Raw genomic sequence first — 21,974 nt, 5'->3', positions numbered from 1 at the left:
CATGACTACACGTAATGTGATATCCTGGAGGGATCCTGGATCAGAAAAAGGACATTTAGGAAAAAACTGAAGAAACGTGAATAAAATATGGATTTTGTTTAATAATAATGTATTACTATTGGTTAATTGATTGTGACAAATATACCATACTAACGTAAGGTGTTAATAATAGGGGAAATGGACTATATGAGAACTGTCTGTACTATCTGTACAATAATTCTGAAAATTAAAGACTGTTCTCAAGTAAAAAGCTTATTAAATTTTTTTAAACTGGTATCTTGTATTCCTTAGATCTAGCAACCCTAACATTGTTACTGCCAAATAATAATTAAACATAAAATATGAAAAAATTATATTCAATTGATAACTTGAGATTTGAGTTACATTATATATGATTTCTCCTAAATATTTGATTCAAACACTTCATTTTCTATAAATAGTTCATTTATTTTATTTTTAGGCAAGCCTCCAGCAACCAAATAGTTAAACCAGGCACTATATTTCAATGAGATGCTTTGCCTCTCAGTGCCATAAACTATCACCAGTTGTAAGCAATTTCAGACCCTAAAAAAAACTGGTTTAAGTCCCCCCCCCAAACCATCAATAAAATTAATTTTAATTTGGGTTGTGCACATCTCAAGTGATTAAAAAAATCCAGTTATGAGAAAATCAGCAAGGTTAAGGGCCTGCAAGTAATCACTTGATAATTTATGTTGTCTGAATGGAAAACAGTACTGATTATTTTACTCTCCACGTTGCTCCTCTGGAGGAAAACAACCTGTGGTTTGTGGAAGAAGTTAGAGTCTGAAATAAAAATAGAAATGTATAATGTGACAGTTTTACTTGAAGGTGAGCTTAGAAAACATCACTTATCAACCAACCAACCCAAGGAAGATGGGGCTTTTAAACAAGAGAATGAATTTGAGAACACTTGTCGGTTTCCAGATACAAGATGACCAAATATACTTTGCACAGCTTTAATTTCTGCTTGCTACCTAACAAAATTAGGAATTTAATTATTATGTAATTATTACATTATTTATACTTATTACATTATTATTACTTATTAATATGTAAGTGCAGATAATATACTAAAATAAAACTGTCTTCAAGTGGCACTAGAAATTATCAGAAGTTATATGGCTTCTCAATTTCTACTTTAAGTAGCAAGTCCCTAAAACTGTGCCCCAAAAGATATGTCATAAATTTCGCTTTGCAAGAGTGTGTGCACGCACATTTATTTTGTGCAAAAAACTATGCTGAAGAGCTTTGGTGTTATCCAGAGATAAAAAATGGTTCCTGTGCGGTTTTGTACTTTTTGAGGGGAGGGGAATCCGACGTTAAGTTAAGCTTTTGTTTATTTATATGTGTCCTGGTCTCCTGCAGAAACAACAGGCAAAAGCTTGTTTTAAAAGAAACCCAATACTTTCAAGGACTTGGGTCTGTTCTGAAGCAGGACCGTGGCTTCCTCAACAGATCTATTCACAAAGAAGAGTTAGGTCGGCTAAAGGAGCCAAAAGAGGGGTTCGTTTTGCTTTGGAATCGGACAGTGTCTCCGTAGGAGCTCGGTGAGGTACTGATCGGCGCCCCCGGAAGATCGGGCCGCTAGCGTCCGTCCGACTCCAAAGACCATAGGCCGCGGGAAGAGCCCTGCTCTGATGGACAGGAGAGGGGAGGTGGGTCCGAGCCCCAAGGCTTACAGACCGCCTGTCGGGGTCTTAGTGACCTCAGGCTGCCACCGACGCAGGACGAGACGCTAACCTAGCAAATGTCGCTTGCACGCGGGCTGGGCGCGCAACCACGCAGATTGCTGCTGGCCTACGCTTCTCCGGGAACGCAAACAGGCGCGGGCAGCGCCCTTTCCGTGCTAGGGCAGCGCGGTTCTAGGAGAAAGGCCGCGAGGGCGGGGCTTGGGGCAGTGTGGAACTATTTCCTCACACAGTGGTCAGTCAGGGCGAGGAGAGGCTGTCAGGGCGGAGCGCCACATGGCGCGACCAAGGCCGGCCTCATCGTTGGCGGGCACCGAGGAAGCAATGTAGTGCGAGAAGCCTACAGTCTACGCCGTGGAAAGATGGGTCAACCAACGAATGTTTCACCCCAGCCCACACGCCTAAGAGGGAATTTGAGAGCGCTTGGGGGAGGGGCGGAAAGAACAGGCGGCTTGCAGAGGGCATGCTCAGTTCTAAGAGCCGTAAGTGGAGAGCCAGGCATGCGCAGTGAGGCGAGGGTGGATTGGCAGCCGGGAGGGGCTGGCGTGAGCGGGCTGCTGTGTTTATCCGGTTTTCTGGGTGGGCGGTCAAAGCGCACGCGTAAGGGCGAAAGGCAGCGGAACTGGGTAGTGGAATGCGCATGCGCGGAGCGAGCCGGTAGCTCTGGGAGGGTGTGGAGGGGGCTCTTAGAGGAGAAGCAGGGGAAAAGGGAAGCGAAGGGAAAGGGAAGGGCGGGGGGAGGGGGTGAGAGTGTGTTCTGCGCATGCGTGCGGGCGCTAGCGACGACGGCGGCGGGGGAGTCTCGGGGATGACAGTGGCTTTGCCCGTTGGGGTAACGGTCGTCGTCGCCGGCAGGGCCTGAGGCGCCGCACAGCCCGCGGGATTCATTAAGGCCGCAGCAGCCTGGGCCCTACCGAGTTAGAGTGGCGCGTGGAGTCAGGGTGAGGGCGGCGAGGCACGGGGGGAGGGGCCTGCGGCGGGGCCTTGCCGTGTGCTCTGGGCGGCGGCGGGGCCTGGCGGTGTGAGCGCTCGCCTTAGTTGCGGCCGGGCGGGAGCCGTGGGCGGCGGCGGCTGTCGTGCTTGGCGGCGGAGGTCTCCGTGTGCGCGGCGCGGAGAAGATGGCTGGGCAGTGAGGGGGCGGCGCTTGCGCCTGGTGACCTCGGAGTGAGCGACTGAGGAGCAAGGGGCGCCGCCGCGGCCCAGCCGGGCCTGCTCCCCGCCCCCTCCCGCTGCCGCCGCCGCCGGCCTCTCCGGCCCGCGCACTTCCTCTCCGGCCCTCCCCTAGCGGGTGGGGGACTCTCCTGCCCGCTTCGCCACCTCAGGGAACCGCGGGGCTATAACCGCCTGGGCGGAGAGCCAGGCGCAGTCCGGCCCCGCGTCCGATATGGAGAGAGCGGCGGCGGCCTCCGCCAGCCGCAACTGCAACGTTCGCCGCCGCCGCGGCTTGGTGCACTAGATTGAGGAAGCCGACGCCCGAGCCGTCCTCTTTGCGGTCGCCCCTACCTCTGCGTCGTGCGCTGTGATGGAGTAAGGACCCTGCAGCGCGTGAGAAGCGTGCCCGCTCCTCGGACCGGGCCGGGGCCTGCTCCCGCGCCCGCTCAGCTCGCCCTGAGGAGGTGCCTCCGTGTCCGGAGATGCAGCGAAGGCCGCCCGCCGAGCCGCGGGGCTAGACTGAGCGCCGAGTCCTGACCCGAGCGCCGAAGCTGCTGCATTCTTCGTTCGCCTAGAGGCTGACTGGAACAAACTCGAACGCTGGTTTCCCTTGCTCTCTCTCTCTCTCTCTCTCTCTCTCTCTTTTTTTTTTTCGTCTGCAAGTCTCAGGGACGGAGGAGGGGCGCCAAGGCCCCATGTGTGGGAGTACTCCTTCAGCTCCACAAACTTGCGCGGATTTTGGTTACTACTTTGGCCAGTGGTTCTTCTCTGATTTCCTCCGAATTGTTGCAAATTCGCCATTGTTCCCTGGCTGCTTACAAAGTTGGATCCGGAATTTTTTTTCAACCGGGAGCCATCGGTGTCGAAGTGTCTGCAATGAACCCCGTGAATGCTACTGCTCTCTACATTTCCGCGAGCCGCCTAGTGCTCAACTACGACCCCGGAGACCCCAAGGCGTTTACAGAGATTAACAGGCTCTTGCCTTACTTCCGACAGTCCCTCTCTTGCTGTGTTTGCGGTGAGACGCTTTTTATTGTTCCCTTTCAGTGCTTGTTTTAGAAAACCTGGGCAGTGGTAGCAAGAACGCTTTGGTGGCATGGTGGTTTGTACTAAGCTTTTGTTATTTGTGCATTAGTGTATGGTCATTAGTTTTCAAACTCGTCAAAGGATTTTTGCCCGACTTTTCAGAAAGACAGCCCTTCTAAACTGTTTTGTACGGCGGCCTTAAGGTTCAGAACTGTTTAATTCGTCTCGGGTCAATTCCTTGCCATTTCTGGTGATAATATAAATGAGTTGAAGTATGTTTGCATATTGCTGCCTTTTTTAAACCTTTGATGCAAGAGCTGACAATACCTACCTTGGTTAAACGTGGTTAAGCCTGGTTAAAACATGTACATGTGGCGTGTTTGCATTTCCCCAAACTGGTGTTATGTGTGGGTGGTAGTATAATCTGATGCACCCACAGCTGTGAACTCGGTGCAGAACTTTCCCCCGTGTTCTTCAACAAATGCTCTGACAGTTTGACGGTAAGCGGTGAGCCAAGGAAGACTGATAGTACTCTTTAGCTGGTGGGATTTTTACAGGAGTGTTTCTGTTTTGTGGTTTTAATACGTTGTGGACTGGTAGACCGTTATTTTAGGTCCCCCCCCCCCCCCGGAAAATATTATTTTGTGCTGGGTAGGATATTTTCAAGTTATTTTTGAGAGATGAATATATGCTAAGTTGTTTAATAAATCGAAATGTCTCAAAAGCGCTGATAATTTGGATTAATTTTGCACCTATGATAGTTGTTTTTCATAAAACCTGGACTAAAAACATTAATACAAGGGAAATGGCAACTATCAAAGGGAAAAAAAAGAAGCAGTACTATATTCCATTTCATATTCTGCCCCACATTTTGAGGTTTTGCTGATCCACTCATTTAGTCAGAACTTGATTAAGCATTTCAGCCTTTCACTTTATATTAGATAAAATAAATTTTGTAGCTATGGTATCAGAAAGAGGACATGGTATTCATTTGAGAATTCTTCAGGATTTTCTGAATAGCTCTGGGGCATGGGGCATGGGGCAAGGCACTGAAGGGGATGCAGAGGAGATGAAGATTGTGTTTTTGCACCCCAGGTACTTAATCTCATAAACATTTAAGTAACTGTTAGAATGTGATTAAGTGCTACTGTGACTGGTAACAGACACTTAACACCTTTATAGGGAAGCGTTTGCCCTGGGCAAATCACCACTGCCTTGGGCCTCAGTTTCTTAATGTGTAAAATAAGAGCTTTGGGCTAGATTCCAAGTTTCCTTTCAACTTAAATTTTATAAATAAGAATTTGCTTGGTTTCAGTGTACTCCCCCACTCCACTTCCACTTTCTATGGAGTGCTTCTTTTTATGTCTTAACAGCTTTTGATAGTGTTTGAACTGAGGAGATAGAGCTGCTATAACTTCCTTTTCTTTTGCGGGGTTCGCTACTCTTGTATGGGAAAGAGAGGGCAAAGGGTAGCCCACCCTGGCCTGTTAGAACAGCAATAGAGAGTGATATCATTATTCAGGTAACACTTAAAGATCTAGTAGGCCTCCTTTTTATTAGGGGGATGGGACTTAACCCTCTAATTTAAGGGGGAAGTGGTAGTTTTGAATCGAGTAGGTGTTTGGAATTTTAATTTCTTATCAGTTGCTTCAGGATAGTTGTGGTCTAAATGAACATTTTTCCAAATTCTAGCTTGGATTTTAAAACATGAAATTAAAGATAAAGCTACTTTAAAAAAAAATCCAATTGCAGCTTTATTTTTTTTTTAAGCTAGTCTTGTCAGTACGAGGGGGATTTTTTGGTCATTATTTCTTTCTGTTCAAGCTTTCCTATGGAAAAGATTTGTGGGTTCTATTTTTTCCCCAATTATATTGAGTAGCTGCCATAAATTTCAGCAATCTGGGTGTAGGTTCAGCCTGCCTTCTCTGACCACCCCCCGCCCCCCGTAAGTCTCTAGTTGTCAAGAGATAGGAAGAAAAAAATTGGTTATTTGAATCAGATCCAGCATTTAATCATCTTGTATCAGGTGCTGTCCTAGATTCCTTTTCTTAGCTGAAAATCATAAATTCATTCAAGTTAATAGGCCATGTGTATTATTTCATGAAGATAACAAATACGTAAAAGTTTAATTATATCCTGGTGCTGTAAATAGGGAGTTTCACCAGGTTGTCTGAAGTCTGACCTAGTACTACCTTTTCAGCCTTACATTTAACTGCCCTCTTACATAATTTCTGTGCTTCAGCCAGGCTGTTTTGCTTTTTCTAAACATAAATGCCCTATGTCTTCCTCCTCTTTACCCCGCTTTTGTTCTCTGAAGTTTCTTCTGCCTAAAATACACTTTTTTTTCCTCTGTGGTCTAACTCCTCAATTTCCTCCCTCTTCACTGAATTCTTCCTTGCTCACTGCAAGCAAAAAGTCGTTTGTCCTTTGAACCTCTGTAACCCTTTGTTCCAGTCATAAGCACTTAGAACTCTTCCAGTGCAGTTTTTGTATCTAATTCTTCTGATATCTCAGGGAAAAATATTATTTTTTGTACATTTTTGTGTTTCACCTGCCTCATCCACTCTCTCCTATCCAGGCACTTGTGTTTATGACGGATTCGGGAACAAAATGAGAGTCCTACAAACTTTGCAGTTAGGTTCATATCTTGGCTCTTCTACTTATTGTGTGGGGAAGTCTCTAACTTTGTGGCTCAGTTTCCTTTATGAAAGGGGATAGTTACACCTTCAAGTTTTTCTCCCAAATTTGTATTCTACATGGGTTTATTTTTAAGTGGAGAAAAACTTTTTGAACCCATGAGAACAAGCCTATGGACTTGTTGTCTGGCACGTATTATAAGCTTAGTATTCCACCCTTGTACAGAACTAGAGAAAGGTAGAAGGAGGTGAGGGAAGAGACTGTATTGTCAGGTAAGTTATTGTCAAACCTAGATTATTCACTGAAACTACAAGTTTTGTTATTGTGGTACTTTGAAATGTTAATTAGCTGATTATCACTATTTGTTTTTCAGTTCCTTTGTGTATTTAAACTGTCTGAAGCTTCTAGTGAATGGGATAGCAGTGCTCCAGAGAATTACTGTACTTTCTAGGCCAAAGAAACAGTGACCAAGATAGTATTACTGTGGATGCTATTTTTGTGTCTCTTCTTTCCCCTTGTTCTACAATGTTGGACTTGGCTTTATCATTTATCAGAAAGTAGAATTTCTTTGGCTGGCATGAGATTTGATAAATTCTGCCCTAGGGATTTTAAGTTTTTCATTAAACTTGTAAGTCCACAAATGATACAGGGTTGGTATATAGAATCAAATCCTCTTAGAATTGTAAGGACACAGTAAGTAGAAAAATATTAGTCCGAGATATTTGGAGTCCTGTAAATAATCATGTTTGAATCTCTACTCAGTCACATGGATAGTTTGGTGTTTTAGAGTCTAGAAACAAGGTGGTTTTGGCTTTGGATTTATTGAAATTGTGAAACCTTTTGGGCATCCAGGTTCTCATTTATAAAATGGAAGGGGGCTATAGATTAGTGTTTCCCACTGACATAGGGTTACTTATGCTGACCAGGTTTTTGTTTTGAGTGTTAAAGACTTAAAAACCCTATCATCTTTTACAATTGCTATTCTTATTTTCCACTAGAAAGGAGATAGTTCCCTGAGGGTGAGCACCTTGCTTCTATTGTTCAGTTTAACAGCATTGCACCTGAGAGTTACTGGCTCAACACGTTTTTGTTGAATGGATGAAATTAGCATTCAAAAGAAAGTTTCAGAGTAGGGGAGATGTGGTCTCAATAAAGTATATGCCTTAAAATTAAGTAAATTAGTTTTATGAAAAACTACTTTTAATTTTCCTTACTATTCTCCTTTGCCATTATAATTTGGACGCACATTATAATTACTGTAGTAGATGATCCCAAGAATATTTTTCAGTTACAGAATTGTCTTCTTTTACCAGAAATACTTTTTGGCTGAGCATACAATTTATAATTAGCAAGAATCTTCTACAGTGAAATTTGAACATACAGCTTGGAGTGATTTTTTTTTTTTTTTTTTTAATGTTTACTTATTTATCTTGGGGGAGAGAGATTTATTTTGAGTGGAGCAGGGGAGGGGGAGAGAGCATCCCAAGCAGCCTCCGTGCTGTTAATGTGGAGCCCCACGAGGGACTTGATCCCACGAACTGTGAGATAATGACCTAAGCTGAAATTAAGAGTTGAATGCTTAACTGACTGAGTCACTCGGGTGCCTCCAGAGTGACTTATTTTAAGCTATTTATATTTTATTTTTAAGCTGCTTATCTCTTAGGTGGAAGCTAAATTAAAAGGCCATTTGAGGGGCGCCTGGGTGGCGCAGTCGGTTAAGCGTCCGACTTCAGCCAGGTCACGATCTCGCGGTCCGTGAGTTCGAGCCCCGCGTAAGGCTCTGGGCTGATGGCTCGGAGCCTGGAGCCTGTTTCCGATTCTGTGTCTCCCTCTCTCTCTGACCCTCCCCCGTTCATGCTCTGTCTCTCTCTGTCCCAAAAATAAATAAAAAAAAAAAAAAACGTTGGAAAAAAAAAAGGCCATTTGAATAATTATACATAGATCTTATGCTGTTTTATATTTACATATTTTCAAGCATTAGTTCTTTGATACGTAAGAACTTATTTTTATTGTACTTAAAGTCAGTGTAATTAAAATTTTTGATTGTAATGAATGTGTAAAGTTTATCATCTTAACCATTTTAAAATGTACAGTTCTATAACACTAAGTAAATTTATGTTGTTGTGAAACAGAATTCCAGAACTTTTTCATCTTGCAAATCTGAAACTCTGTATTCATCAACTAACTACCCTCCTCTGCAGCCCCTGGTAACCACCGTTCTACTTTTTGTCTCTCTGAATTTGGCTACTCTAGGTACTTTATATTAATGGAATCATACGGTATTTGTCTTTTTGTGATTGACTAATATAATGTCCTGAAGTTTCATCCATCATACAGCATGTGTAAGGATTTTCCTTTTTTAATTAAAAAAAAAAATTTTTTTTTACGTTTATTTATTTTTGAGAGGCAGATCATGAATGGGAGAGGGGCAGAGAGAGAGGAAGACACAGAATCTGAAGCAGGCTCCAGTCTCTGAGCTGTCAGCATAGAGCCTGACGTGGGGCTCGAACCCACAAACCATGAGATCCTGACCTGAGCCGAAGTTAGACGCCTAACTGACTGAGCCACCCAAGCGCCCCTAATTTTTTTATGTTTGTTTGTTTGTTTGTTTATTTAATGTTTGTTTGTTTTTGAGAGAGAGAGAGAGAGAGAGAGAATGAACAGGGGTGGGGCAGAAAGAGAGAGGGAGACACAGAATCCGAAGCAGGCTCCAGGCTCTGAGCTGTCAGCACAAACTCACAGACTGCAAGATCATGACCTGAGCTGAAGTCGGACGCTCAACCGACTGAGCCACCCATGCGCCCCTGTTTATTTATTTTTGAAAGAGAGACACACACGAGAGTGCGAATGGGGGAGGGTTGGAGAGAGAGGGAGACACAGAATCTGAAGCAGACTCCAGGCTGTGAGCTGTCAGCACAGAGCTGGATACCGGGCTTGAACTCATGAATGGTTCAGAGATAGAATGAGATCAGACCTGAGCTAAAGTCTGTTGCTTAACTGACTGAGCCATCCAGGCGCCCCAAGGATTTTCCTTTTTTTAAGGCTGACTAATGTTCCATTGTATGTTGTATACCACAATTGTTTATCCATTCATCAGTCAATGGACTTTTGGGTTGTTTCCACCTTTTGGCTCTTGTGAATATGTTGCTGTGAACATGGGTGTGCAAACAACTCTCAAGACCCTGCTTTCAGTTCTTTTGGGTATATACCCAGACATGGGATGGTTGGATTGTGTATATAGTATTTCCATTTTAATATTTTTGAGGAACCTCCTGTTTTCCATAGTTGTTGCATCATTTTACAATCCCACCAATACTACATGGGTTCCAATTTCTCCATATCGTTGCCAGCACTTTGTAAAAAAAAAAATTTAAATTTATTACAGAGAGAGAGAGAGACAGACAGACAACACAGGTGGGGGGGAGGGGCAGAGAGAGCACAAGACACTGACTGAGCCACCCAGGCACCCCCACTTTTTTTTTTTTTTTTAATAGTAGCCATTCTAATGGGCATGAGGTGATATCGTGGTGGTTTTGATTTCCATTTTTCTAGTGATGTTGATTATCCTTTGATATGCTTGTGGGCCATTAGTGTTATTTTTGGAAAATCACTATCATTTTTTATCTTGAAAAGATAACTCATTACATCTTTATTAATTACCTGTTCAAAGTGCTGGAATAGTAAGATGAATAAGACACATCGTTATTACCCATGTTACTCATTGTTACGGAGAAGACAGATGAGTAGACCAACAATTACTGCCGAAGTGTTGTGCTAGAGTCACTTATGCCAAAATCTCAAGCATCATAATAGAACATTTGTAAGTTAGCTTTTGTTGCATGTGTAAAAGTTTCAGAAATTAATCACAAGTGAATTTTTCCCTCCATGTAACTTGTTTTTTGAATACCTGTTTGGGTCAGAGTTTAAACATACCTGATTGGTGTTAAGCAGAATTTGGTTTACCAGTTTTTTTTCTTGGGACTTAGGTTCTTTATGGAGCATTTATTTGGTAGGTTGATAAGGAAGAACAATATTTACTAATTTGTCTTGGCAGATAGATATACTTTTATTTCAGATATATTTATTTAACTGTTTTCTTTTTTTAATAAAAATCTTTCTATAGTTTTCCCTTTTGGTATTTTAAAAACTAGTTCATTTATTGATTCCTACTTAGGTATGTTTATGCAAAATGAAATTGCCTTGGGGAAAGGACTTCTGAGTCCTTCTAAGTGTGTTCCAGATGCTGAAAGAGATGAAAAGAGGTTTGATCCACAGTTCATTGTCGTATGACATAACCACCTGAAGTGTTAATAAATACTAGTTTAAATAATGGTTCAAGATAAGCAGTACAGTACTGTAGAATTAGGCAGTAGAAATTGTTTCAGTTTGGTGAGATCTAGAAAGTATGGAGGTTGAGATGGGCCAAGAAGAATGGTGAAATTGGTGGACATTTTCAGCAAGGTTAGAGGGAGAGAACAGTTGACTGCAGAAAGTCAAGTTTATCTGTAGTTGGAATTCCTGTAGGAGAGACCTTGCCCTGTTTGTTGAGACTCAGGGGTCCTTTGTTTGATGAGCCCTGATACCCCCCAAAATATGCTCTGTGGGCCACCTAAATCAAATCACCTAAAGGGCTCCATAAAATCCAGATTCCAAGTTATCATATCAGACTAATTGAATTGGAACTCTGTGAGCAGGTTCTTGTAATCTGTGTTTTACCTTCACCATCTTGATATGGGGAGGGGGTTTTGCAAATCACTATTGTAAGCATTTGAGAAACAGCATTTAAAAAAAAATGTTTTTTTAATGTTTATTTTTGAGAGAGAGAGACAGACAGTGTGTGAGCAGGGGAGGGGAAGAGAGAGACACGGGATCCGAAGCAGGCTCCAGGCTCTGAGCTGTCAGGACAGAGCCCGACGTGGGGCTCGAACCCACAGACCGTGAGGTGATGACCTGAGCTAAGTCAGACACTTAACTGACTGAGCCACCCAGGTGCCTGTGAGATGGCATTTTAAAAAGAGAGTGTTGTGTTTGAAATTCTGTTTTGGGATGGTTGCCTGGGTGGCTCAGTCCGTAAAGCGTCAGACCTCAGCTCAGGTCATGATTTTGAGGGTCACAGGTTTGAGCCCTGCGTGGGGCTCTGTGCTGACAGCTCAGAGCCTGGATCCTGCTTCAGATCCTGTGTCTCCCTCTCTATCTGCCCCTCCCCCACTTGCACTCTGTCTCCCTCAAAAATCAACAAACAATAAAGAAAATTGTTTTAGGAAAGATTAATTTGGGGTTAGAATATGGTATTGATTATTAGAGTATGGTGAAACTTTCAATTACGAAGGATAACAGATGTATTTGTATTAGATAGAAGCCTGAATAGTGGTGCGAGTGGAAAAGGAACAACATCAGATAATTACAGCTATGGTTATCATAACATTTGAATTCTTTGTTCTGTATGTATTATACTTTGCTATGGTTAGGCATATTTTACTGTGAATAGATGAAATGAGACATTTTCCACCCTCAAATTTACAATGTTTAGCACAGTGCTTTCACATAACACCTGATAAAATGCCCTGAATTGTATTGAAGAACTGACAAAATCTGGCAGTTTAATACAGATGCTTGGGAAAGATTAAAGGAGGCAAAGGTAGCTTAGATATCAGAAGTGAAGTCAGGAAGGACATTGATTTTGGAAGGACATGAAGTATTTAGATAGGCTGGTTTGGAATAATATAAAGACAACCTAATAAAATATTCTTCAGGGATTTAGCAGTTTGATACAGGATTTTGGTCAGGTGTTTGGGAGAGGTTGCAGGTAGGATAGGAATTAGAGTGGATTAGGTGTGGGCCTGAGAAGGATGAGACATTGTTGAATAATATGATGATCCCTGGGGATTGGGGTTATAAAGAAGTATTGGAAACTAGGAAAGGATAGAAATACAGTGTATTTGTTTTATAATCTTTTTATTTTGTGCCCTTTTTTGTTGATTTTTGTCTGTTCAGAATTTTTAATTTAATTTTTTTTTTTTTGTAAATTTACATCCAAATTAGCATATAGTGCAATAATGATTTCAGGAGTAGATTCCTTAATGCCCCTTACCCATTTAGCCCATCCCCCTCCCACAACCCCTCCAGTAACCCTCTGTTCTCCATATTTAAGAGTCTCTTATGCTTTGTCCCCCTCCCTGTTTTTATATTATTTTTGTTGGAAACGTTGATTTTGAAAATAGTTTTATATGTCTGATATAGTAAAACAGTCAACATACCTTCTGAGATTTGAGGTTTTGGTTGTCATTCTCAGATTAATTATAACATCCTGTCCTCCTTTTTTTGCATTCCTTGTTTTCTTTGTGCTTGCATAGCATGACTTTAATAATTGGCTAATGCCTTATTATACTGGCTTCTCTCAGAGTCCACTCAGCTACTTTTATATATGATTAATTGGAAGTTTTGTGAGTTTTGATGTACTTTCTAAATTTTATCTTTTATTTTAAAAAGTGATATTTCAAAATTTTATTCTAGTTTCTCATTTTCCCGTGTCCAACTGTCACCTTTGACTTTTCTCTTTTAAAGATTAATATTTTGTTCCCTTATCAGGAAATTAATTTAGATAAAATTTTACATTAATTCCTATATACCTTATCTTTCATTTGCTCTCAGTCCATAATATTTTAGCAGAATTATTTTTATTCATTGCCTTTCTACTCCAGATACTTTGAATTTTTGAAGTTAGAATATCTGGTTTTCTCAAGTTTTTGTCTTTTTATTTTTTACCGCTTATTCATTTTTGAGAGACAGAGTGCAAGTGGCAGAGAGAGAGGGAGACACAGAATCTGAAGCAAGATCCAGGCTCTGAGCTGTCCTCACAGAGCCTGATGCAGGGCTCATGAGATCATGACCTGAGCCAAAGTCAGATGCTTAACCAACTGAGCCACCCAGGCGCCCCTCAGTTGTTTTAATATAATTTTCTAGCTTTTGTGTTTTGTGTTGCTGACTTTAGCTATCAGCCTTTGTCCATACAGAAAATGTGCACTTAAAATGATATCTGGTCTCAAATTTGGAAATAATATTTTCTGGCAAAGCTTAGTGGTTTTGAAATTTTTTGTATAACCATTAAAGGCATACCTAAAGTATGGGTGGGTGGTCTAGTGTATAACCTAGTCAATCTTGCTAAATGCTGTTCCTTTGAAATGTAAATGTCTACTTGATGTGAAATTTGGGACTCTGGCCAGATATAATATAGAAATCTAGGATTAGAAGGGAGCATTCCAATTCAGGCATCCTTGTGATTTCTGAATACCCTTTACAGTTAATCACTTGGTTGTCCGGCCTGTGACTGAACATATTTAGGGTATGACATATGATGTCCTACTCATCAGAAGCTGTGGGCTGTCTGAGGGATCCCTTTATGGTGTCATTGAGCTTACCAGCTCAATTTTTACATCGGTCACACAAGGAAGATATTACTAGGTTGTTCTTCATGATGACAATTTACAAAGCTTTAGGCAGAAAGGACCACAAATCATACAGCCATTTTTTCACATCAAATAATCTTTTCTGTAATATTCTTGAAAGTTCATCCAAGGCTTTTCTTGAATACCTCTAGGGTAGGGAGCTGAATTAAATTCTGTTCTACAAAATAACTATATCATTGACAACTTTTAAAAAGAACTTTCTTTTTAGAAAGTTCTTCCTTCCATTTTCCCAAGCCTCCTTTTTTATAATTGTTTCCTACTGATTTTTTTTGTTCTCTGGAACAATTCAGGAAGTCTTTGATAAAATTTTGACCTTCAACTGTTTGGAAGATGGTTTTGTTTTGTTTTGTTTTGGTTTTGAGAAGAGTGCAATTGGGGGAGGAGTAGGAGAGAGAGAATCCCAAGCAGACTCCACACTAACGTGGGGCTCGAACTCACCGTGAGATCATGACCTGAGCAGAAATCAAGAGTCAGATGCTTAACTGACTGAAGACAGTTTTCATGTTTTTCCTGAGAAGTTAAGCATCACTAAATTACCTGTCCTGGAAGCATCCTGGTTTCTGTTTCCTCTGAAAGTGTGGATTTTGGTGTCCATGCCCATAGTATTTTGGAGGTGGTTAGATGGCATTATCTACTTTGACAATTTGGACAAATTATTTAATTTCTTTCTCATTTGTAAGGTGAAGTTGTTGGGTGAATTATTTAATTTCTCTTTTTCATTTGTAAGATGAAGTTGTTGGAGTAGAGCAGAGATTTGGTTGTGAACTTGGCTCCCAGACATTTTTTAGCTTGGCTAAAAATTTATAGAGTTGGTGGCCAACGTTTTAAAATCTAGAGTTCACTTAAAACCCCAAATTTTAGGTATCTCCTGGAAAATTGTAAAGTCTGGCAGCAGTGGATACCTTGTGGCATGGCATCACTGGCTGTAGTTGAGAGGGGGTTTGTCTTGGGGGTTGGAGGTTTGCCCTCTCCAGTTTACCCTTGGTCTCACCTAACCTTTGTTGCATTTATTTTTTTTTTAACTTTGCATGCTTGTCGCTATAGGCATTAGGATTCTTAATCCTCAGGAATGGAGGATTTTGTAAGGTCTATTGTGCCCTAGATACTATCTTGAGCCATCGAATTCTGATGTGATCTTGAATTATTTTGTGAAACCTTACCTGGATCAGAATCAAGACTGCTTTATCTTATGCAGTCAGAGGACATTTGTTGGTTCATAGTATTTCAGAACAATTAAGACATTTTCACAAGTTGGTTATAGTGTTGTCCATATCTTCTCTATCCTTACTGATTTGTATTTTGTCCGTTTTTGAGAGGTGTTGGAAATCTCTATAATTATGGATTTGTCAGTTTGGAGTTTCATAAGTTTTTGCTTCATGTATTTTGAAACTTTGTTTTTAGGTACATAAAACAATTTTGAATATGTGGAACATGGTTATATAATTTTTAATGTTCTGTTTTTATTAATTCTGTCACCTGTTACTTCTAGGTTTGCTGTATTGATTTTTCTGCTCATTATGGATCATATTTTCCTACTTTTTTGCGTGCCCAGTTAATTTTGATTCAAAGCCAGATACTACAAATTTTACCTTGTTAAAATTTTACCTTACTGATGGATATTTTTCTATTGTAACTGTTCTTTATTCTTGGGATGAGCTTTGTTCTTGGGATAAGGTTAAATTACTTGGAAAGAGTTTGATCCTTTTGAGACTTGTTTTTAAGCAGCCTTCGGGGGTTAATTTTTTTTTTCATACTACTGAGACAAGAACCGTCTGTACTGTCTCTGATCCCTTGTGAATTATGAGTTTTCTCACTCTGGGTGATGTGAATAGGTGCTGCCTATGAGTTCTAGGCATTGTCCTCTTTGCTCCTTTCTGGGGGTTCTTCAGCCTGAGGTAGTTTCCTCATACAAATGTGCTCGTTAGTACTCAGCTGAAGACTTGAAAGAGATCTTGTATAACTCTTATCTATAGAGAACAACCTGATGGTTACCAGAAGGGGGGCAAGTGGAAGGATGGTGATTTAGGAGTGATTTGTGATGAGCACCTGGTGATGTATGGAAATGTTGAATCACTGTATTGTACACCTGAAACTAATACTACACTGCATTTTAACTAACTGGAATTTAAAAAAGAAAGACCTTCTATAAATCTCTAGTGCTCTTTCACTGTGCATCTCTCATCTCTAGTACTCTGCCTGCAGGAGTCAGGGTGTCTTGTCCTTCCAGCTCTGTTCTCTCACTTCAGGGAGACCATGAGGCTTGTCTGGGTTTTTCCTCCTTGCTCTGTGGCTTGAAAGTGCTCCAGGCAGCAAGCTGGGGCAGTTGTATGGCTCAGCTTGTTTGTTCACTCTCTCACCATAACTGTTCTGTTGCCCAGTATCTGAAAACCATTGTTGTGTTCAGTTTTTTGTTACTTCAGGTAGAAGAATAAATCTAAATATTCCATTTTGTCTGAAAAGAGATTATATTCTAAACTTATGCTGTCCCATATAGCAGCCACCAGCTGTTGTGATGGTGTAAATTTAAATTAAATTTAGTTGATGCAGTTCTTAGTTATAGTTAGCTTACATTTAAAGTGCTCAGGGGGCGCCTGGGTGGCGCAGTCGGTTAAGCGTCCGACTTCAGCCAGGTCACGATCTCGCGGTCCGTGAGTTCGAGCCCCGCGTCAGGCTCTGGGCTGATGGCTCGGAGCCTGGAGCCTGTTTCCGATTCTGTGTCTCCCTCTCTCTCTGCCCCTCCCCCGTTCATGCTCTGTCTCTCTCTGTCCCAAAAATAAAATAAAAAATGTTGAAAAAAAAATTTAAAAAAAAAAAAAATAAATAAAGTGCTCAGAAGCTACATGTAGGTAATGGTTACCTCACTGAATGTTGCAGATATAAAAGATTTCCTATCATTGGATAAAAGTCTACTGGACAGTGCTATTACAATAAGAGAACTTGGATTTGTTCATGAGCATTGAAAGGTGCCTTCACTCATTTCATTTCAAGATTTTATTTACTTTTTTATTTTTATTTTTTAATGTGTATTCATTTTTGAGAGAGAGACAACTTGAACAGGGGAGGGGCAGAGACGGAGACACAGAATCTGAAGCAGGCTCCAGGCTCTGACCTGTCATGACCTGAGCCAAAGTTGGACACTTAACTGACTGAGCCACCCAGGCACCCCTCAAGTTTTGGTTTTAAGACATTTAGCTGGATGGGGTTATGAACAGATCACTGGAGCTCACCACTGTATGCTTATAGAACAATTTCCCCAAATCTGTGTTAGTGAATTGGATTCAACAAAGTGTTCCACAATGTTCGTGTATTAAAAGGTTTCTGATATTTAAAAAAGAAGTGTTTCGGGGCGCCTGGGTGGCTCAGTCGGTTAAGCATCTGACTTTGGCTCAGGTCATGATCTTGCTGTTTGTGGGCTCAAGCCCCGCATTGGGCTCTGTGCTGACAGCTTGGAGCCTGGAGTGTGCTTCGGATTCTGTGTCTCTCTCTCCCTCTCTGCCCCTCCCCTGCTCATGCTCTGTCTCTCTGTGTCTCTCAATAATAAATAAATGTTTAAAAAAAAAAAAAAAAAAAAAGGTGTGCTTACACGGTTTACCCATCACTGCGTCCAAATGGAAAGCTTAAAAAAAAAAAAAAAAAGTGGTTTAACTGTTTCTATTCCTTTACAATAAGGCAGTTGAGGAGATGCCAGGTGAATACTGGACCAAATAGTGGTGCCATAACCAGTTAATGATTCTCTGGAATCCTTCCATCTGCTATGCGTATTTTAAATTGTTAGTCATGTTGTTTTGTTATCTCTTAGTCATACTGTTTTAGTTCTTTTAATTCTTCCTATATCCGTTCAATGGGCCACTGGTTAGGGACCAGAAACATTAAGAAAATTAAGTTGGTATTGAAATACTGGGTAAGGAACATAAAAATATTGATTCTAAATATTTGCTTCATGATTATTATTCATGTTCTTTAAATTGTCTGTGTTCTAATATCCTGCATATAATATAGACAGTGTATTGGTAATTACTCAAAAAGCAATGTTAAAGAAAATGTAGTGATATGCAGTGTGGCCTTTTATTTTTAGAGAATAAGAATTACTTACACTTGAAGTGTGTTATTTGAAGTGTTAGCAAATACCAATCTGAAGTCACTCTTAATTCATCACTTAGTGACAAAACACAGAAACGGTTAAAAAGTATTTTTAGTAAAAAATACAAGAATTCCAAACACTAAGTCACATTCTTAGTTTTATCCTTGTATAATGTATTCAATTTTAACATATGTTTTCAACATTCATGAGTTTATAGACAAGATAAATCATTTTAGAGTAGAAATGTCACCCAAATGCATTTTGTAACACAATTTAAATAAAACAGGATGTAGCCTTTGTTAGAAGTTAAGAATTTGTAGGTTTTCTTAAAATGAACTTTATAGTATAGTCTTTACTAAAATCCTAATTAAAACTTTTTTGCCCCAAAATTACTTCATCAGATTTCCCACCTAAATGATTAGAACAAATCCTCCCAAATTCTTGTTACTGTGAAAGATGGCAGTAAGGCAAAAAAGGTGAAAGTATCTTTAGTAGTTCCCAATTCTGTTTGTGCACAGGAAATTACTTGAGAAGATTTTAAAAATGTACATTCCTGGGGTGCCTGGGTGGCTCAGTCAGTTAAGCATCTGACTCTTAATTTTGGCTCAGGTCATGATCTCAGGGTTAGTGAGATCGATCCCCACTTGGGGCTCTGTGCTGACAGTGTGGAGCCTGTTTGGAATTCTTCTCTCTGCTCCTCTCTTGCTCGTGTTCTCGGTCTCTCTCAAAATGAATAAATAAACGTTTTTTTAAAAAATGTATATTCCTGGGCAGCTTCTCCAGAAATTCTGGAGTAGGCCACATAGGTGATTCTAGTATTAACCCCTAGATGACAGTAGTGTGTATTGGAATACTCTTCATGCCCAGTTAATAGGTGCACTTTAAAAAAAAGTAACAGTGCTGTATTAGGCCAGTTTCTTTCTTTCTTTTTTTTTTTTTTAATTTTTTTTTTTTTCAACGTTTTGTATTTATTTTTGGGACAGAGAGAGACAGAGCATGAACGGGGGAGGGGCAGAGAGAGAGGGAGACACAGAATCGGAAACAGGCTCCAGGCTCCGAGCCATCAGCCCAGAGCCTGACGCGGGGCTCGAACCCACGGACCGCGAGATCGTGACCTGGCTGAGGTCGGACGCTTAACCGACTGCGCCACCCAGGCGCCCCATTAGGCCAGTTTCTTGATAGTATGCAGTTTTAAGACACTAACATATTTTGGGAATACTCTCCAAGGGTTATTAAGATAAACCTCTTTATGTCTTCTGGTTCAGTGGAACACTAGTTTGAGGAATTTGGATCTAGATTTATATTGACTAATTTGGTGAATGTTTGGTTGATCAACTTAATTGTGACTAATTGACCAGCCTGTATTCTTACTGGTATAATTTAATAAAAGACCATCATTGCTTTGCTAAAATACGAAAATAGTGGAATATTACCAGAGTGCTCTGTAACTGCAAAACACTATAAAAATCTCTCGTGTAATTATTAAAAATTAAAAGAGAATGTCAGACATCACTTATCTTAATAGAATATGAAATGAGGTATAACTTGAGTTTATGAATATGTTGTGGGTCTGAGTGGTTATACATCATTCATTTAATAATCTGTGGTGTGTTTGGGTTTTTTTTTAGTTTATGATAGTAGTTGGCTGGTGAAGCTTACCTTGTATAAAAACTATTGACATCACCAAGAGTATCAGAAAGTATTTTTTCATAGTTTTAGGTTAACCAAAGACATAAAAGTTAAATTCTGAAGTTTTTTTTTTTTAATTTTTTTTTTTTAACGTTTATTTTTGAGACAGAGAGACAGAGCATGAATGGGGGAGGGTCAGAGAGAGGGAGACACAGAATCTGAAACAGGCTCCGGGCTCTGAGCTGTCAGCACAGGCGCCCGATGTGGGGCTCGAACTCAAGGACCGCGAGATCGTGACCTGAGCCGAAGTCGGCGCTCAACCGACTGAGCCACCCAGGCGCCCCAAGAAATTCTGAAGTTTGACCGCTCAGATATTTGGTGAAGAGCTTGGCTTGAGTAACGTTCATTCTTTTAAAATTTGACTGTTAGTTTTCATTTCACAGCAAACTAGTTTTATTCCTTTCCCCAAACCGGAAATAGATTTTTCTTTTTCACCCCACTGCTTTCTTGGCATACATGTTTAGCTGTCATTCGTGTCATTGTAGTAGTACTTACTTAAAATGATATAATTGTTGTAATAAACTTTATAATAATTGGTTAAGTTTATAATTATTGGCCAAGATACTCTACTCTGTATCACCATTTTTAGTGATTTATGCATATGTGTCATATTCTTTCCTTCCTATCTTTAGTTAAAATGCATATTTTTTTGTCATACCAGGGAGCTAATGGGTGTGGCTGCTTGAATAAGAGAACTAATATTTTTTTTGAAACCTTAGTTTGTTATTTTATTAACCTGTTGATATTTTGAGGCATATATTTGCTTTTTGGTTTACTAAAATAAACGTGTCGAAGTGTAAGAGAACCTATTTTTTAAGTGCTGTTCAGTCTTCAGTCAAAGACTTAAGAAAAACAGACCTGGATTAGGAGTCTCTACCAAGAGGAAAATAGTGCTGTCTTCTTAGGAGAGTTGTTCTGTGATCTGAAATTCATTTCTCTTTGACTTGAGCTCATTATTCTTTATAGTAGCAGTCATGCTTATGAATTTTGCCTAATGAAAAGATTTTTAAGAGGTTTAGGCTTCAACATATGCCTGCAAAACTATATTTGGCACAGGTTTTTTTTTTTGTTTTTGTTTTTGTTTTTGTTTTTTTTTGCAAGACTAAAAACTGGCTTTAAGAACAGTTTTAATTGTCCAAAACAGTTAATTCGTTTGTGTTCATTTGTTAAGTGATATGTATGATCTTCTTATGGTGTTGTCATTTTTGTTCTTAACTGAATCCAGAGATTATTTCCTTGTATGTTTCTAGGAGATACCCTACTAGTTATTGTTTTGAAAACATTCGTTACATCTTTAGTTTTGGAGTGTAATTTTGGTGCTGTAATTCAGAGATGTAAAAAAGGTCATAGAATCCTTTTTTAAATGGGAGTGGTAGGCTCTATCTATCACAGTAAGTGTCATGTAGCTGGGCCTCAGAAATCGTTTAATGGATTGAGGAAAGAGAAATGCTTTCTTAAATGAAGGTAGCCTAAAAAGTTAACTCTTTGGCAAAGGTGAAGAATGGGGATATTTAGGTCAGTGGGTTGGATTATGGAAGGATTATTGAGACCTTATGTCAGACTTTTGACACTGGTTAGAAGTGTATTTTCCCACTCCTTACGTGTACATTAATACTGCTTTTGGAGACTGAATGTAGGCTGGACTATCTCATTTTGATCATAGTAGTTTAATACGTATGTATTTACTTATTTTGTATGATAGGTTATATGTTTGTACACATTTAATGTATACACAGAGTCTTTACTTAAGGTTTCTAATGTTGTAACTTCTTAGACTGGTACGTAGACTAAGCTTTTTTGTTGGAATCTCTTTGTAGGAACATAGTGCAGTGCTTTATATAGCATTTGTGTTCACTTGGAACATTTAAGCTTAACTTTAGAAATTGAACTTCATTAGAAATTGAAGTTGGTGTATAGAGAATCCAGGCAGGACTCTTGTAGCCTCAGTTTCTGTGCAGTAAGGATTTCCTGACCCTCACAAAACTATTGTTGAGCATCCATCCTCCCCTTACTGTCACTTTTTCTGTCCTACCCCACCCCCCACTATCCATTATTGCCAGTACCCATGCCTGTTTCTTCTTTCCCTTCAAAAGGTTTCACATCTTATGGTTAATTATTGATTCTTCTATGCCCCAGTTTCAGTGATCATTCTTTTTGATGAAGGAAACTGAAGTGTCTCAGTGGATGTCATGGACTTAATAGCAGAAGTAGGGA

General features: G+C 40.3%; 1 protein-coding gene across 2 annotated transcripts in view; it reads left to right on the top strand.

Annotated features, from left to right (window-relative positions):
• Nucleotides 1–2,497: 2,497 nt before the first annotated feature.
• The window catches only part of MSL2 (MSL complex subunit 2), a 36,432-nt gene continuing 16,955 nt past the window's right edge, over nt 2,498–21,974 (top strand). Inside the window, exon 1 of one of the 2 annotated variants that reach the window (XM_058732372.1) lies at nt 2,498–2,650. Coding sequence is in view for 1 of the 2 variants with exons in the window: in XM_058732371.1 (XP_058588354.1) it covers nt 3,738–3,879 (142 nt within the window). In the remaining variant the exon portion in view is untranslated. Of the gene's footprint in view, nt 2,651–2,725; nt 3,880–21,974 lie in introns of those variants that run through there. The other variant, XM_058732371.1, reaches the window with a different exon arrangement.

This window comes from Neofelis nebulosa, chromosome 5 (assembly GCF_028018385.1).
Source record: "Neofelis nebulosa isolate mNeoNeb1 chromosome 5, mNeoNeb1.pri, whole genome shotgun sequence".
In the NCBI taxonomy this organism is placed as follows: Eukaryota; Metazoa; Chordata; class Mammalia; order Carnivora; family Felidae; genus Neofelis; species Neofelis nebulosa.
This window is presented reverse-complemented; position numbering and strand designations above follow the sequence as displayed.